This window comes from Camarhynchus parvulus, chromosome 8 (genome assembly GCF_901933205.1).
Source record: "Camarhynchus parvulus chromosome 8, STF_HiC, whole genome shotgun sequence".
NCBI lineage: Eukaryota > Metazoa > Chordata > Aves > Passeriformes > Thraupidae > Camarhynchus > Camarhynchus parvulus.
The window spans coordinates 19,318,374-19,337,734 of record NC_044578.1 but is presented as its reverse complement, the minus strand read 5'-3'; the positions used below and the strand labels follow the sequence as shown (position 1 = coordinate 19,337,734).

Here is a 19,361-nt window from a genome sequence, read left to right as displayed (position 1 = left end):
ACACAACATAAGCCTTATAACAGTATCTGCCCAATTCTCACCTCAGTAGCATGTGCAGAGCCCAGTGCTGATTTGTAATTCATAAGTAACAACCTGCTATCATAATGTAAGACAGTACCAGTCTATGCTTTCCACATGTACTGTTTTTGTGCTTTTCTGGTAGCAACTTCCATTAGTGCACATTCAACTTAAAACTGTAAGGATTTTTTCACCAGGCACTGTACAAATTCAACCTTCAACATACACACAGCAACAAAAAAACATCCCATTTCTGGCCACAACACAGACCTGCTTCTGGATCTGTGTAGGTTGCATAGTGCAGCTTCACTCCAGTTTTGCTTATGTCATTCTCAATAAGGAAAAAAACCCCAGTACTGCTAATATTTCTGTAGTCTTGTGGTACCTGAGCTAGTAAGTATTGAACTATGCTGTTTTATATTTAATTTCTTTTACTATCCTTTTTCCTCCTTGATTCTTGGGACTCAAAAAGAAAAATATCAAAAGGCACATGCTGCAGTTAAGACAGCCACAATACACGGATTATCACCATACAGTATCACAAGGCTTTAAGCATTTGCCCCTACAGACTAACATCTTACCACTTCAGAAGGTATCAAGCTTCTAGCCACACACAGTAATAACTTACTACATCAGAAGGCTGCAAGCATCTATCCCCTTGCTCTTTAGCCCAATCTTTTATACCCCTCCTGTTGATGCATTGCACCTGTGTGCCCTCTGCTCCCTTTGGTGGTTGGTCAGCGCCCCTGGGCACTCCATGGCTCATTGCTGTCAATGCTGCTCACAGCTGTAGCCCATTGGGGATGAGGCTGGGCCAGTCCCACTCCCAATTACCACAAACTGTGTGCCTACAGGCACAGCCATTCCATAGACCAAAGAGGTTTGCTGGGGATCAGAGAAAGCCTTGGCTTCATTCTTCAAAACCACAGATAATGGAACTGGGGGAGTTTGGTGGAGCTGTAAGCTATAATTCATATTAGCAAAAGATATATTACCCTCCTTGAAGATAGAAGTATGGTAAGTAACACTGTGATTATTTTGTGTATGTGCATGTGTTTACATACTTCTCTTTCTTTGAAACTACAAAAAGGAGGTGATTAGTAATTTGTCTAGCAGAGATAATTCCACTGATCTCCATCAGTGAAACAACTTTTTTTACAAGGGTTGACTTCTCTAAAGCAGTATAACTCACTCTTCCTAATCATAATCATATAACAGAAAACTCTCAGCAAACATATATTTACACTAGAAAAGAGACAATTGTAAAATACCCACTTACCTAAACTAAAATAATTAAAGCAACAAAGAAGGCAGTGGATGATGACTTTTAAGGCAGACATTTATTTTGCAATATTCACTTATGTGCTGTGAATAGAAATGGAGAGGGCATCAATATCTGTGTGAAACTAGAAAAAAAAATCAAGTCAATATCTCTGAGATACGGGGAAACCAACAATAAAAGCATATTCTTCTTTATAGGACATTGTTTATTCTCAGTGAAATTACCCCTTTATATAGAGAGAGAAGTCCATCACTTTTGGTGATGTCAAGAAACATGTTAGAAAAACAGTGTGATTGCAAGAGAGCCAAAGAACACCATATTTACAGTTACATTTCATTATGGTGCCTATAGCCTGAAGAATGTGAAAGAGCTACTGCTGTGAGTTTCTTGTGACCTACAGTGGTCCAAGGAAACATATTCTCTTCTCCATAGTTCCTAACCCCTCCCCCTCTCTGCCCCAAAATACAACAATGACCCATCTGTGCACATAAAAGAGAGAGCAAGTCCTAATATTTAAACATGGATTAATCTGCCAACGTAGATGTATCAGGGATGGAACATAATGAATGTCACAGTGCTGGGTCTTTCTTTTCACTAAAACTGTCTTGAACAGTTTTGTAATGAGGAACAAAAGAGCCGACAGGAAGAACAAACCACTGTGGATCACAGATGATTTAATAAATAACCTCATCCACCTCTTTTCTGTTTTTATCTGAAAATATTTTCACATTTTAGCCTTCTTTTAGATTCAAGAAAGAAAATAAATCTCCTGAAATTACATCTAAGAGCTGAAAATTTCTAACAAAAATCTTTAATTTTATGGCATTCATAAATCTTATCTATGTTCTGAATTGTTAATCTATTCTTCAACATATTATGGCTGCAATTACTTCACTCTGCACTTCACTAGAACACCATCATTACAATTTAGAAGATTATGAACAATAACTAGGAAAATAAGCTAAATCTAAATCAATCATCCCTAATTAAATAATTTGATGGGCTGCAAAATGTGGATCTTCACCTAAATGACATGTAACTTTTCTCTTGTAACTGCTGAATCTGATGGCAATTTATTACATGTCTGTGTTGCTTGACATGCTGGCATGCAAAAATAACTGAGCTAGCTCTAAATTAAAGTGGTCCTGGTACCAGAATTCATATAGAATTATACAGATTTTTACATTAAGTATGCTACCTCACCAGAATTAATACTTAGCATTTGGTCCTCTTTGTTCTGCTTTGGATTGATATAGGACCACAAAAATCAGTGGCTATCTTTCCACTGACAGTCTGGGAGATGAACCACATCCTTTAAACTTAAATAACCTTAAAGGCACTGTGTGAAATTACTATTCTGTACACTGTGAGAATACTTGTTCTTTTTCATCACTATCTGAAATGCTTCCATTTCTTCTCCTGGGCAGTGACAGACTTTTTCCTTTGTACTAGGGAAGAGTTTAGCTGTATTCGTTCAGGTAAGCAGAAAGGCTCAAAACAAAGTCAGAGAAGCGATGTTTGATAAGAGGTTGCAAGCAGCAAGAATGCTGGTGACGAAGATGTATGAGTATGAAGAGGAAACTTGAAGCTTTATAGCATATGAGATTTTCCAACGACAAAGTATTGAGTAAAAATACTAAATTGCCATTGGGACTACCTACTGATATTGTGAGGAAGGCTGAAACAGCAAGTTAATCTGGTCTGTTCTACAAAGCATCTAGTGACTGAGAACTACACAAACCGGCAGAGAAACAATAATAGTACTGACTTTTGGGAACCTGTATGCAGTTAAGATGTAAGAGAGATAATTGTAAGACAAGAAATATTCCATAGGCAGCTGGGGGTAGTCTCACGATGTGTGAGGAGATGGTTCAATGGTGCACATGGTGTTGTTGGGTTAAATGGTGATCTTAGAGGTCTTTTCCAACTTTAATGATTCTATGTATAAGTTGTGGTACAGAAAGGTCGGTACATATGTCATTTTGGTGCCACACAGCTGTACTGTGGGTAATTACCTGATGTGCCAGAATAACCTGGAGGGTCTCTTCACTGAATGGCACCCAAAGCACAGCACTTAAGAGAGGTCAGATGCAACAGTGCTATGCGCCTCCGTCCCCATAGATGCAAATCTAATGACAATGATCTCAACAGTTTCAGGAAACCAAGGACAGAAAGAGCTAGGTATTTGAATGGAGTGCAGAAAAATGCAAGATATTTTATGAAAGGACAATAAATTTCTGAAGTATAATTTGACACAGAAACATGTATTTTATTGGAAACCATGTATTTAGTAATTGCTGTAAGGCATTCAAGATCTCAATGAAGGTAGGCTTTTTTAAAAAAAATTATCTACACTTCCACCAAAACGTGACCATGGTTTTCTCTCGTTTTACAGACAACCCGGGGCAGAACCTGACCCCAACGGAGGATTTCGGCTGGACTTGTTGCACAAGTAAGCGCTGCCAGAGGTTTCAGCCTACGGGCCGGTCCGTGTTACCGATTGCTGCACAGGTGGGCCAGGACAGGAGTGCGAGCGGGAGGTTTCCCGGCCAGGAGCGGACACCTGGCTCCCCAGGCTGCAGGATGTGCTGAGGCGGGGAATGGCAATGTTCGGTGGCGGGCTTTTCCTTCACCACGCCGCTCCCTCCTTTCTTACAGCCGCCTTAGAGCGAAGCCCCCGGAGGTCCCCCCAGGGGTGCGTACGAACAAGCTGCGCCTGGGAGGGGTGTGAGGGGAACGGGTCCGATTGTGCCGCCGCACCAAGGCCAGCCGGCGGTTTCGGGGAGTCCGAAGGGCCACCCCGCAAACGCCCCACCTCAGCGCCCCGGCTCCGCTCCCGCACATTCCCCTCCTCAATCTTGCGCTGCCTCGCTCCCTCCCCTGCCGGCGTCCCCCTCCCCCGCTTGTCCCCAGTGTCGCCCCCCTGCCCGTCCCCGCTCCGCGCCCCCGCCCTCGCTCCGCGGGGCGCCGCGGCCGCCGATGCGCATGCTCGGGGCGAGGGGGCCCGCGCGGAGCGGAGCGGGAGCGGGGCGGCGGTGACCGGTGAGGGGACACCCAGTCCCGTCCCGGTTCGCTCCCACCGCGCCTTCTGCGTCCCCCGAGCGCCTTCGGGAGGGCCGCTCTCCGCCGCCGCAGGGGCCGGCGGTGCCCGCGGAGCGGCCGGTGTGCTGCCGCCGAGGCGGAGGGCGGTGCTGTGGGCGGCCGGGGGAGCCCCGCGATTGGCCTCCGCCCGGCGGCTGGCGTGTCAGTCGGGCTCCAGGGGTGGCCCTGGGAGCCGCTCGCCCAGCCCTCTGACGGGATGAAGCCTTTAGGGGGATGCGCAGCTCTTTGCATTTTGATTAAAGCTCCTCATCTCCCCTCAGTCTGAAGGCAGGGCACCGGGGAGGACGGGTCGGAGGGGCCTGTGCAAGGCCGGGCAGAGCGGGAGAGGGGCGAGAGAGAAAACCTTCTCTCCGTTTATCACATATGGCTCTATAGGAGAACTCATCTCTGGGAATATAGTGGAAAGGACGGAGCAGGTATAAACTGAAGGCGCCCGCGTTTAATTCACACTTGTGGGTGCCCAGCATGGAGATGCAGAGATGGTTCACAAAGTGGAAAACGAGAAGGTGGCCCTGGGATTCGGCTGTAACCGTGCTCATCACCTTCGCTTTCCTTCTTCGGGCTGCAGAGGTCAGAGGAGGTAAGAAAGCTAAGGGGAGCCGGGAGTCCAGCCGCCTCTCTCCCTTCCTCGGGGAAAGGACCCCGGGCACGGCTGAGGCCGCGTTCCAGAGGAAACCTGTCAGAGCGGCTCCCGCTGCTGGGGAGGCGAGAGCGCTCCTGCAGCCGGCTCCGGGCGCGGAGACCCGCGGGGAGCCCCCGGCAGCGCGGGCTGGGACGTCTCTCCCAGGTGCCGCCAAGGGACGGCTCTCGGTCAGCCGTAAACTTTGGATGTGTTTTTAATGAGGTAAAGGAGATGTACCGGCAGGGTGGGAAAACGAAATACTTGTTGCACAGAGAGACTTATCCTCTTTCAGCACTGGACTCTTGTTTTGTGGAGTGTGCGTCCTACTTTGTTTTGTTGAGCTGCTGAAGTTCACCAGATTGTGACTGAAATTGACCGCCTTCTCCTCGGAGGGGCAAGGAAATGGAAAGTTGGGGCTGGAGGCTCTCTGCTCTCTTCGTTTTCCTCGCTTTTATTTTTTCTTTTGCAACGGGTTATACTGGTCAAAAAGTTTTCTAGGGCGCAAGCGGAGGAGAAAACACACCCGCAGGGGCCCTTTGCCAGCCGCTGCAGAGGGCAGCTCCCGGGGCAGCGGCGCCCCGCAGGTGGTGCGAGCGGTGCCGAGCCCGGAGATGCCCGGGGGGGCTCGGGGGGCTCAGCCCGAGGATCGCTGGGCTCCCCGCGGGCGGTGTCAGCGCTGGGGCACCGTCCCCAGCCCCCTCCCAACTCTGCAGCCTGCCCGGGCTATCGATGGTCCCTTAGGTGTCCGTGGACCTGGTGGGCAGGGCGCGGCCCGCGGGGGATTGCAGGGGGAACACGAGCCAGGAGCAGCCTCAGCAGAAAGGAATCGCCGCCCCCTCCCCCGCACCGCCCCTCGCCTTCTGCGCACTTCTCCCGTCCGCGCCGCTCTCCCCGGGCGCCCCGCTCCAGCCAGCCCGCTGGGTTCTCTGGGCTGTGCCCGCAGCTCGCTGAGCTGCAGTGCGGGGTCTCCGGTGGCGGGAGAGTTCTCTCCTACCGGGAGTGAGAACTCTGCCTCTTCCTCCTTTCCTTCCTCCCTCCCACCGGAGCCCGCAGGCGCATCTGGAGGCCAGTCTGGCTGGAACTGAAGTTCTTATTTTTCTGTGGGTTTGACATCAATGAAGGGGCTTAACTCTCCGAAATGAAAGGTTTAATTTTTTATGTATTTATTATTTTAACGAGGAATTTCTCGATCTGAATCCAGAATCAACAGGCGTCCTAGAGGGAGCAGGGAAAGGTGATCAGTTTCCATTCAAGCCTTTATACCTGGGCACAACTTTGACGGTGTCAGATCAATCAGGCCTCCTGCCCCCTGCTGGCCCCGTTTCTGACAGGGACTGGAGGGGTCAGATTTCATCCCTCTTGCAATTCCACGGACTCGCTGGAGTTACACCGGGGTGAATTAACCTCGCAGTGCTTCAAGAATTCAGCTACTCCTTACCGTGTGGAAACTAAATTTCTTCAAGAAGAATACTGTCCTCAAAGGCATGATCGATTTCTTATGCCACTTTTCACAGTAGAACTGACTAAATTAAGTAGGGTTTATGTAGACTGTGTTTACATAATGGGTTGGATGGAAATGACAAGATAAAGGAAAATCTAAACTCAAAAAGCACAGGAAAAATCAACAGAATTTACACTGAAATCAACAGAACTGACGCTTACTGGACTGTATTCAGCAACATTAGGCAGACTAATTTTGTTGTGGTAACTTCATTCAAAAGTAAAAGGCTATATTGATTGTCTTCTAGTCTTCCAGATAAAGGACATTTCAGAAATTGAGAACTACAGGCTTCTTATTCTTTGTGGAAACATTCAGAAAAGAACTTAGTTCTTGACCTTTTCTGAGATACAGTGTGCTATTTGCTTAGGAACTACAGGGAGCGAGCTGTGTGTTCAAGGCTTGATCTGTTATTGAAGTCAGTCAGAGTTTTTCCATTGACTACAGAGGCACTAGAATTTGACCTAATTTCTCTAACAGTGTACAAGGGACTTATTTCTGAATCATCTGTTACGCATTCTAATCTTATTTAAAGTAGTTAAAAGTTAACATAGGACATAATGATTGCTATTTGAAAATTGGAGAGGGAAAATACCAAGGAATTAAATAAAATAGCATAAATGACAGGTAAACAATATGACTAAATGCAAATGCTGGATAAAATATGAATGCTGGGCAAAATATGAGTTGCTCTGTTAAACTCTTTTAAATCTTCTGTTCTTTAATGTTCTTTTCATAAACCATCTCTGTGAAAAGAAAATTACATGGTGTATTCATATAAAGTGTTAATCATGTAGCAGTGACTTTTTAAAGACATGAGAAGCCATTCCTTGTAGACAAACCTCAACAGATTCCTAAAATTCTTGACTTTTTTGAAGTTTCTTTATTTAACAAAAAAAAAAACCCCAAAACCATAGAGAAGTATGAGGCCATCTTTCATACTTGTAAGAAATGATGTGCAAAGAAGTGTTTGAGCTCTTGAGTTATTTCTTCTTTACACAGAAAAAGTTACAGAAGTGAGAATCAGCTGCATGGGAAAAGCAGTGACTCATACTTGGTCAGCTCAGTGCCCACCAGCTCTTAAGTAGCTCTTTTCAGAAAATGTTTTTGCTTTATGACTTGGCTAAAGTAAACAAAATTCAGTATTTTTAAAGACATCCTTTGATTTCCTTTCTCCTTCCTCACCTTTAATACTAAAGCTGTTGGTGATGTGTTTGGAATGAATAAACTCATTTAGTCAAAGTGGCATGGCTTCAACACTATAAATTTTTGTTAGGGCTTGACATCAATGCACTATTGTGATGCTGATTTAAATTTCATGGGCAAGAAATGAAAAATCAGCCTTTTTATTATTTATAAGCTTTTCCAAGCAAATGGAAATTTAGCTCTTAATCTGTGTGGAAAAAAAAAAGATTTAAGAAGCCTTACTGAAAATGAGGCTATGAACCTATATATAGAAAACTATGGACCTTCTGTGTAAGCGATGAGCAGATTTGTTTCTAAAATAAATAGATATTTCTTGATGTCATCTTAGGAAATCTAAAGGTTCCTTGTGCTTCCCACACACAGGCTTGGAAAGTAGTGGGAGTTCTAGGTGCAGAAGGAATGCAGAACTGGGCCAATTAGTGATGGCAAAAGGAGATTTTTCTTAGTGGATGCACACTTAACACTGCTGCTTATTTGTATTTGCTTAGTAAGGAAGATATGGATCTGTTTGTTGAATGAAAACTCTTGAATGTATCCAGCTAGTCCAAACCTGTACAAAATGGTGCTTTAAACTAGAAAAGTATTAATTTCTTCTCAGAACTATTTGTGATGTACTTTTGATTTTAACTGATCAAATAACTTTTAAGATTCAAAAAGATTGTCTTGTGTGATAATTTGTGTGTGTTTCTCAGATAACCATTCCCAAAGTTAGCAAAAATGAATAAATCAAAGGGTGATTTCAGTAGGTGCAGCTAGTGATCCTAGCTGAAGTTTTTCTGAGTCCCAAGGAGCAGCAGGTGAAATGGTCCAATCTTCCCAGAACAGTGCTAGAGATGCGTGCATGTATATATCTCTTTTGCTATGTAGTTTTGATTTTTTAATTGTTTCTAGGGTAAAATAATTATTTCAACTTCAGCTGCAGACAACAGGTACAAAAAAAAAGACTGGTATGTGTTGTTAATTCTCTAGAATGTGTGTCTTTGCATTGAATTTAGGAGACCTCACATGGATCCAAGAAAGGATTCAGGCGGCAGGAAACTATGACTCTTTCCTACCTCTGCAGGAAAGAAGTTTTTCAACTTCAGTTTAGTGTATATCTTAACAAATTTAACTGTATATAGGTGCACACATACTCTGTGGGTTTGGCTTGAAGTAATCTCTTCCCTAGTACCTATAATTGAAATGACAATAGTAAAAAAATCTTTGATATAAAAACTTTCCTGGTGCTAATTACTAAAAACCCCCCATTAAAAACACCCCACCCCCAAACCTCTCAATTGTTAGTAAAATTGGTGTCTGCTGCAGATATGAAATGTAGGAAAAAAGTTGTCTTACTTATTTTTACAACTGTCATGCCCAAAGTTTCTTGATCTCCCCCAAAGAGAACTCTTAATCCTGACAGAGTTGCAGCTTACTAAAGGAGCCATGACATAACTGCTGAGGTTATACCTAAAACACACTGGAGCAATTATGTCTTTCCCGGATTTGTTTTGTACCGTGGTGAACAGTAGGGTTTCCATCTGCCAGCAAGATTAAGAAGTTGCTTTTCTTTTCTCTGTAGAGCATTCTGCTTCTTTTCAGAAGAAATCCCCTAGCATTGGTTAATTTATCATTGTTCTGAGTATTTGTTGATAATAGGGGGGAATAAATTAAGCAGAGCTTGGGAGAAATCTTTAATGTTCTAAGAATGTGAAGTCTCATGCAGTGATAGAGATTTGCCCTCTGGATGGACACAATAGAGAACCGTGGCTTAAAAGGAATTAGGTTAACACACATGCCTGTTGCAAGGGCTTATAACTGTTCTACTCCGTATTAAATACCAAGTTTACAGACTGTAAATGTAAAGATTAATTGTTGACCCGGTTATTACAATAGTAGTAGAATCTGGCAGAACTTAAATTCCTTTTAGCACATTAGCACACCTAAGGGACTGTAAAAACCTTTGTGAATTTCAGGTCTGGGACTTCACTGCAAGTCCAAGTGTTAATGTACACAGTGTGTGAAATTGAAGGTATTTGGCAGAGCTCATATTATAGAACCAGAGTGTTTGCTGCAAACCAAATTGAAAGATGTATTCTAAAAGATGAATAAAAAACCAGCTTAGATCCTGATCCTGCTATAAATAATGTCACTGGCAGCTAAGCTTTCTCTATGATAGCAATTAACTTAGTAGCAAATCAAATTATGGTCACATTTTTAAAGTAGACTAAGTGCTACCTACTCTGTCCCTTACCTGTGTACCTTACCTTACTCAAATTATCACAGTAATCTGATAGATCATCAAATATTCACAGTTTATAGATAGCTCAAGACTTTACAACCTTGGTGCCTGCTTAAGGGGAATTCCTGATAATATTGGTAGGATACAGGATTGAATCTGATTTCCTTGCATTGCTCTCACAAGAAAGATGATACCTTTGACATCAGGGGAAATATGGTGAAAGACTTCAATTGTACAAGTTGTTTCTCTATCAAATTAAATAGGATTATGTTAAATGGCATAATTTCTAAGTCTTGTCCTTGGCTGTATTGTATGCTTAAAGCTAAAAATGTTCAAGTGTTCCATATTTGAAAACTCCCATTAATTGGAAGATATTTTTGAACACTTATTTGAATTATTTCTCAATAAATACCTTGATGACAAAACTTTTAAATGGACTCAGTTTCTTTCGTGTTTAATAGCTGAGGGAACGCCTTGTCTCTTCCTGTAGCACGGACCATTTTTAGACTGTCTCTTTTTTAGAAGGTAATAGAAACAGGATACTCAAGAATGTAATACTTGTTTTGCTGATTTTCACAGCTGAAACTACTGCGTCTGCAGTCTGTACAACAAGAACTTTTTGAATATTCAGCAGAGGCCTCAATACAGTTGGACACTTGGAATGCAGTCCTAAAAGATTTGTGGTGCAAAATAAGAAAAAGTCCATAGAAACATGGGACAGATGTTAAAGTATTGTAAAATAATGGGTCAATACAGGTCTGCACAGATGATGGACAAGCCAAATCTTCTGGGGGTAGCAAGTGAAACCTTTTATGAAATCACCATCAAGTTATTAGTGCTTGATGGCAGTCAATACTGCTAAACAAGTCATAACAGCACAATCTATCCAGTCTCAAGAGAGTTCTGAACAACACAAAAGTCATATTTTGTAGTGACTTACATTATGATAAAAAGCCTCAAAATCTAGGTTCCACTTCAGAATTATGCAATGTATTGAAAACTTAAAATATTTTTTTTCTGAATATGTCTGGTAAATAAATCAGCCTACAAGCTAATTTTGCTAAAGATCTAAATGTGAAGTTGTACCTAAACAAGTTTTCCACTGGTTTCAGTATAGGATGTAAGTGGTGGGGGATTGTGGTTTTTTGGGTTTTGGTTTGGACTGTGTGCGTGTTGTAGGTTGGTCTTTAAAGTGAGATGAGTAGTTCATAGTTGTTGAGTATCAAAATTGCCTTCTGTACATGACTAGACTGTCTGCATAGCCTTTGAAATACTGAAATGTATTTAATAGACTTTTCAGCATAGGAAGTCAATGAAAAAATTCCAAATAACTGGTGTGGAAACAGAAGTAGCCATTTCTGAGCAGTTTCACAGACGCCTTTGTGGGTGAAATAGTCAGTCCTAGGCTATTTAAAGCATTCCTGTATGCATCTGGATAATCTCTAGTTCTTGTAAGCATTAAATATGAAAGCACTGCAGTAACACCTATTTCTAAAAATGTCACCAGTCAAGATTCCAATTACTTAATTATCTAGGAAATTCATGTAGGAAAATTCTTAACAGGTAAAACAACCTTGAAGTTTGTACCTAGAAATACATATATTCAACATATATTCAGTTAATCTCATAGATTTACATTCAGATTCCTAGGAAAAAAGCAGCCTAATTTTCAGGAGCACTATGTAATTAGGCAACTCAATTGGTTCCTTTTTGTACCTTGAAGATGCTCTTTAAGTCACTTTTGCAGCCCATAAAACAGAGAATTGGTTTTATCCAGCTGTATAAAGTCCATCTATGAAAAGTGTTGGAACCTTCCCAAAGGACACTGCAGAACCAATGCTTTGATGCTCGTTCCCAGAGCAGTTCTGTTACAGGCTTAGGCTCTCAGCAGAGGTGGGAGGCTGGCAGTTCTCAGACTGCCAAGCCCAAAAGCCTGTGAGAAGAGCAGATCTGCCCAGAGCTGGCTGTAGGAAATGGTCAGGACAGAAGAGTGCCTGAAACTTTTCTGGTGCTTAGACACCTATGGCTGAACTGCAGGGAATCCTTGCTTGGGATACAGAGACTAGACTCTGCAGTGGGAAGGCAATTGAATCCTTTGTAGGAACTGCAAAGCTCAGTGAAGCTGTTGGGCTTAACATGCTTTTCAATTGCTGCTTTTGGATGTTCTGTATGAATACTTAACAGGTGAAAAACACATTAAAATAATAAGTGTAGATAATCATATTATATGTATTTCTGTTTTTAAAGGATATCCAGCATAACTGCCCACGATAAGTAAAAGTGTCCAAGAGTAAGAACAGAAATATTCTTACCACATTAGAAATGGCATCATTTTCTGGTAATTGATGGGTCTTGTTTTGTATCCTAGAAGTCAGATTGTAATGCTGCTGTTAAAAAAGAGGTGAAGACCTCTGACATTCATTAGGTCTTGGACCATTTAATGAGTGTCAGTTAGAAACTTCCATCATAGAAGTGTTTATCTTTACTCACCTATAGAATATGTGGAATGTCCTTAGAATGAGCTCTTAGAATTATAAAGATTCAGAGTTTTAAGAAAAGTAAATAAACTAAACAACAATAGGTTATTATGTCTTTAATAGGTAGCATGGTTTCAAAAACCTCTGGTGCAGTCAGTGCCTTCTACTTAGGTCCTTAAATATATACCTAGAAATCCAACTAGAACTGGCCTCTTTTAAAAATCTTGCCCACAAATATAAGGAGTCCCTTCATTAGTACTCACCAAATACACACATTTTAGCCTACCAGGCCATCACAGCTTGTAGATTTTAAATGATCTGTTACAGTGACATAAAACTGGACTAAACTTTGAGAAAACACTCCATTTAGAACTGAAGATTAACGTTTCAAGACTCTTTAAGTTTTAGTTTTTGCAGTGGTTCCATTGGAAAAGATTACTGGCAGAATGGAGCCTATTTCCATGGAAAAATATGAAGTAAAATAATAGTAACTTAGAAACATTAGTCTTCCTAAATTTCTCATATAATTCTTTGTACTGGGGAAATTTGAGCTCTTTTCTACTCCAGGGTTGTATCTCCCTTATTAGGAGTTATTGATTGTAGCTCTTCAAAGTTCTTTGTGGAGTGAGCACTGGTAAATTTTCACTTTCACATCAATTAAAAAAAAAGATTCCTGAAGAGTCCTTGGGAACTCAAGAAATTATCTGTTTATTATATCAGAAAAATATGTAATACTGTTTAAAAGTACTTTTTACTGTATCAAAAAGAAGGAAAGGCAAAGTTACTATAAGTATTAACAGTATAGCAAACACAGAGTTGCACCCTCAGTTTGCTAAGGTATATCTGTATAGTAAAGAATACTGTCTCTTTTCTTTCCCCTTTGGGTTTTGCTATTGTTTGCATTCAATGTCCTCCAGCAGGCAGTCTGGAAGCATCTAGTAAATTATGTAAGTAAACACAGCTTTTAAGTAGGGAAGGCTAATTGTGCCTGTGCTTTCTCATAAAATTAAAGAGACTAACAACCAGGAGTTAACAGACCAAAATCTAAATATAATAGGATTTCAACTTCATTGCTTTATTAGGTAATTGGACAGAAATAAACATATTTTAGTGTAAATGAGTCATCCCCTGAACAATTTCTGATGGGAATGAATTTTGTAGCCAGACATTGCCACCACAGTCGCTTTCCTGTCAGTCCTGGAGTGTTCCACTTTGAGGCGTGGTGGTGAAGTCCTTCCCTCTGAGAATGCAGATGATGGTTTCCTATCTGCAGTATAATTTTACCCTATCTTCAATAACTGAACTGTCTGGTCCTTAGACACCAGCCCCTTCATCTGCAGTTCAAAAGTGCTTTGCTGTGTAGTTTATAGCAAGAGAAAAGATGTCAACCTTGGTACACCCTATCTGTAAAGGCTCAGGGCTCCATTCCCACTGCAGCTTGTAAGTGGTTTGCAGCCTGTTCCATGTTAAATAGAAGGAAACTTAAGGTGTTGGACCTTCAGATAGGCCCATTCTGACTTCCATGGTCGTCTTTTAAGGAATAATAAAACTCATTCAAAAGTTCTCTATTTAGTGATTAATGGATTTTCAATCTGTATGTGTTCAAAGTCTACTGAAGACCACTGCATACAACTGGGATAGGATCACTCTAAATGTTTGACCTCTTCAGATGAGTAAGACATGAAATACCATGTGAGATCCACACTAATGTGGAATTGCAGTCATTAATAGAATTGGCACATAAACTGCTTTTCTTAATACAGCTGTACCTAGGGTAGTAACCTGGCTGATAGTCAGCTAGCCTAGGTGGGTAAAAAAATTCTGAAAAAGCACAAGTATGAAGTAATTTCTTTCTTTTGAAAAAAAAATCCAATAATAAAGTGTTCATGGCATTTTATTTGAATGAAAATAATATGATACAGAATTTATCAGTTTATTTGTGACTACAGCAGGCCTGAAGTACTAGTAAGATATTGTGATTGGACGATGATATGTATGCTAAGAAACAGAAAATCGGGTTTTTCATATGCTTAAGTAATAATTTATTGACACATACACCTTAGCTACTTAGGGTGATACAGTACAGAATTTTCTACTTAGATGAAACAGTACAGCTCTATTTTCAGTGTGTGTTAATGGCCTAACATTTACAAACCTCACATTGACAGTAATGTCACTCACTAAATTGATCTGAGTAAAAATTTGCAAAAAGCATGTTGTAGATCAAAACATTTTCAATATTGAAAAATCACTAAAATAAAGATAACTAACTTTTAAAAGTTATTGTAGCTGGAACAATGATATGTATGTATGTTATTATTTTATTCAAAATGATTGCAACTTGTATAATTCCAAAGATGATATTGCTGCCATTAGATGCACTGTTGATTCATCCTTTTTGGGTTCTGTGCAGTTTACCTTTGCAGGGTCAGACAGACTTTGTCACAATACAGAAATTCAATGGTGGTGGCTGAAGCAGAAATAAGGAATTTTATTGCCTTTAACTAAGGTCCTAGGTTCACAATGATCTCAGTTACAGACAGGATACATATTTTATAAATTAAAAAGATATTATTAAGAACCATTCATTTAATTACTGTCTACATTTCAATAAATCCAAATGTAATGAACCAGACATGAACATTCCAATGCAAATTTTCTTGCATATGTTACTCGTCCCTTTCTTGTAATGTCTATTCTTTTACCTAAGGTTAATGATGTGTGATCATCTACAAGTGTTCCCATAGGGAGACGTGGAATTGCTAAGCATTTTTACTGAAAACTGGGGTCATCCTTAAGAGGAGGAGGCTTGATGTCCCACAGTAAATAAGTCAGGAGTACATGCTGTGTGTCCAAAGGACTTCAATTTCTGCCCTCCTTTACAGTTTCTCAGCCCCTCCTTTCTCTGCTGTCCTAACTTGTATTGTTATGGTACTTGGGAACCTCCTCCGTGGACAGTTTCTACCAAGAGAAAGGCAGAGCCATGTTGTGTCATAGATTCCAGCTCAAATGTCAGGAAGTCTAAGTGAAGGAAGCAAGTCCTCTGAACTTGAATCATGATGTTGTTTATATTTGTGACATTAGGGCATGTCAGAAGTTAATCTGCTGTTTTCACCAGATGCTGCTTAACTCCAGATGATACCACACTGAGCCATGGTAGTAGTTGTTAGATGTAATACAATATAAAGGCAGCAGAATTTGATCCATATGTGTTGTATCAGTATTATCAGTAATGATATATCACAGATTCTGTTTCAGTTTAGATATTGTGGAGTGAATGAAAGCTATGATATTTTCAGCTGTGATTATATGATAATAATGTAGTCCAGATTTCTACAGACTTTCCAAATCTCTAATGGCATTCTATTTTTACAATATAGGGCTATGAATTAATAGAATAGGAAGCATTTTCATAGCCTTTAAAACAAATATATCATTGTCTGTAGATGAAATGTAGACTTGGAAATGCTAACCAAAACTGGAAGTAAATTTTTACATGCATTTTCTTCCTCTCCAAGTAAACAGAAAACACATGAAGCTCCCCTCATATATTTGATGTTCAATACTCTCTCCTGATCTGGCAATGTAGAAGTGTGATCTAACATCCAGTTTACAACTACTAAGCTTCAGTGAATCCTTTTAATTTCCAGCAGAGATATTCTGATTTTTTTCATAAGTTTTCTAATGCAAGAAAGCTAAAGGGAAAGGAAGAGTAAATATGGCTTTGGAGTTACATTTAATATGAAATGCTGTGGATCAAAGGTTCTGATCCACATCACTGTAAATATGGAAAGCTCACTGAGTGAGTGGATCTACTTTCAGTCACACCGCAGTAATGAAAACCAGGATTTGACTCTACAGTTTTAAAGTTACAAGTAATTTGGGGTCTTGAGATGTGACACCACTAATTTTGCTTTGTGTGTTTTACCCTCTTCATATTTGAAAATACAGGAACTTATGATGGAGTTACATGATTAATTGTTTGGTATCTTGAAAGATACTGGAATGCTCAGGTTCCCATCTCACACAATAATGATTTTTTTAAAGGGATTTTTGAAGAATTCACCTTTGCCATTCCAGAAATCCAGGTATTTTTAAGCACTTCTGCTTTGGTCACGGCTGTACAGCCTTTCAGTGGCAGTGAGAGCTGCACGTCTCTGTGAACTCTCCTGACCCAAGGACATAAAGCCATTGAGCTTTGCACTATAGTCATTAGTGAGAAGAGTAATCCTCTGCAAAAGTAGCAGAGTAGAAATTTGCATTTTGATTGCAGACTGCAGGCTTGCCCTGATGAACACAGGCTTCTTTTCACAGGGTGGTCTTGTGGCATCATCTGGCTTGTTTACACCTCTTGCAAGAGGTGGCCTTCAAGCAGCCGTGCAACATGGCCATAAACATCTATGTAAGGGACCTGCTTTCTGGGTCTGGATCTTGTGTTTTGTCAAATTTACCCTGGCAAACAGAGTTGAGTTTTCAAAGCTGATGTCCAAGTTTCAGAAGGAGAATTAACTCCATCCCAAGAACTGGTGAACAGAGCTGTTTGCATGATTCTTATTTATTTCCTTGCCATCTGAAATATTGACACCAAATTGGAAGGATACAGAAGCATAAGATTATATATCATTAATCTGCATTTTTCTTTACGTTTTGAGAAAAATATTGGGGAAAGGTAAAATCATATAGGCAAGCTGTTTTATGCACCATAAGTAAGGTGTCATGAAAGATTCTTGACCTGTCAATATATGGGTTATATTAATGTTGCCTTATATCTATACAAGCTGAGATCTTAGTTTGTGGACCACACAACATTTCTAGTAATTATTTTAAACTGACTAGCCCTGCTATTTTATGTTTTGTGAATCACAGTTTGTGGAAAGAAATAAATAGTCAGCTGTGGACTGTTAGCAGAATGTTTGTTCTTATTATTTGGAATTTGTGGTTTGAAGATTGTCCTATTATTATTCTGTTTCTTGTCTGGAAGGTTTTTAGCAGCAGAACTAGCAGGGAGTAATGAATAATCTTTTTTATGGGTGAATAGTCTCCCAGGCAGCCAGGCAAAGAAAAACCATTATTCTAAAAAATAATGAAGAATATGGTACAAATTATAGAAAAGAGCAAAGGATAAAGGAATGTAGCAGTGGTTGACTTACACAGGGAATTGAAATTTGTACTAATATTTCTGGTGACTGATTCTACATTACTGGTTCAAATTAATATAGGTACATCAAAGATAGCTGTTGGTTACTAGAAAAAGATGTGTGGCTGCTCCTTCAGAATGTTCCTTCAGTATGTGTAGCAGTTCCTTCGGAACTGTTTGGAACACCTATAAAATACATTATATCCATTAAAATTATTTTTTCAGTACTCAACAGAGAAGTTAGACTAATACCACAGTGTTTTCACACTATTGAAACTTTTCTTTTGAGACTCTTTAAACATATTTTCTTGAATTTTCTGTGTATGTGGATTTTAGGTAAATTCAGTTGTGTATGATAACATTCATTCCCAATGTGTTAGCTAGAAACAAACATTGGATATTTGGCTTATGTTTAATAACACAATGATGATCCAATGAGAAAAGGAAATGAAAAATTGCAAGATGTGAAGAAAAAAATTTAAAGTTCACAAGCATTTTCTTGTGAATATATTTTTAAAAAGTAGTTATGTGCATTCTAGGCTGACTGAGAAAACAAAGATTGGTTTAACCACAGAGTTGAGGTTTTTATATTTGGCACTGTCAGGAGATGAATACGATGATCTAGTTAAACTTAACTTTGTTCACATCTCTAGAAATACTTGTTTAAATAGTTGAATATTCACAGGCAGTGAATTTTGAAACTTACGTTGATTTTTTGTTGACACGTAAAATGAATAATGGACAATAAATCAGCTATAGTTAATGCCACTGCGTAGTTCAGAGATGTGAAGTCAGATTTACCAAACTCATTTCTCAGCTTTAACATTGAAAGTCATTTAAAACTTTGTCTTCCCAAATTAAATGGTTATGAGTTTGCCAAGATAAAAACGTGGAATAGTCCAAGTGACAAAAAAGTCTACTGAAATTTTGTTTCCACTCAAAAAAATGCATTAAAAAAGCCATGATTTGTAGGGAACATGAGAATGAGCGCCTTAATTTTTCCTAGGATAAAAGACATGCAGTATACTAACTGTTTTCTCTCCCTGCCTCTCTTGAAGTGCTTGTCCATTCAGTTCTTCATCCTTTTGCCATGGAGAACTTTTATATATTAAGGCTTTTGTTGGCTTTACATATGTATGCAGGCTTTTTTCTTTATTTTAACTTGCATCAATATCAGTGCAAAACCAGCTCTGAATTTCAATTTTAGATTGTTAGACACTGAGCACAGATGCAATCTGATTGTACTTGTCTCTAAAGTACAAATTTACATTTTAACTTGGAAATAATGAAAGACTGCAATTCTGCCCATTTAGTCCTTGCAGGCACAGCAGGTACATTTTTCTTTCTCTAACTTGCATGTTAAATTAGTTTAGCTGCTTCCTTATTCCTTTGTATCTGAGAAAGCAGTTATGTGTAATCAGAATATATTTTAATCTTAGCAACAGATGATTTTGTGGTAGCAGATTATTAGCAGCTGAATGCTTCTGAAAGTTTTGTGCAAACTTTGAAGATCAGTTCCACTTCTCAGAAGTCACTCATTAAAACCATGTATTGGAAGTTTCAACCAGCAAGATCCTCAACATTTGGAATTGCTGATTTTCAGTGTGTAGTCAAGTAGTTTGAAAATCTGATAATAAAAAGCACATTGGATGGGATGAACTCTTGCATATTTAAAAATTAATAATCCTATTAAAATAATATTACGGTATAGGAGTAATGTGCAATAAATTGAAGTAGGATGCAGCTACTGCTCTGATTAGACATATGCTTTTGCAAAGAAATTAAAAGCTTTTTTGTA

At 39.8% G+C, this 19,361-nt stretch overlaps 1 protein-coding gene across 6 annotated transcripts in view; it reads left to right on the top strand.

Annotated features, from left to right (window-relative positions):
* Positions 1–4,367: 4,367 nt before the first annotated feature.
* Positions 4,368–19,361, top strand: part of COL11A1 (collagen type XI alpha 1 chain) — a 124,266-nt gene continuing 109,272 nt past the window's right edge. For 4 of the 6 annotated variants that reach the window (XM_030953150.1, XM_030953156.1, XM_030953151.1 and 1 more), the window contains exon 1: positions 4,368–4,982. In XM_030953150.1, the coding sequence (XP_030809010.1) occupies positions 4,868–4,982 (115 nt within the window). In that variant the 5' untranslated portion in view covers positions 4,368–4,867. The remainder of the gene's footprint in view (positions 4,983–19,361) is intronic. The other 2 variants (XM_030953152.1, XM_030953153.1) reach the window with 2 other exon arrangements.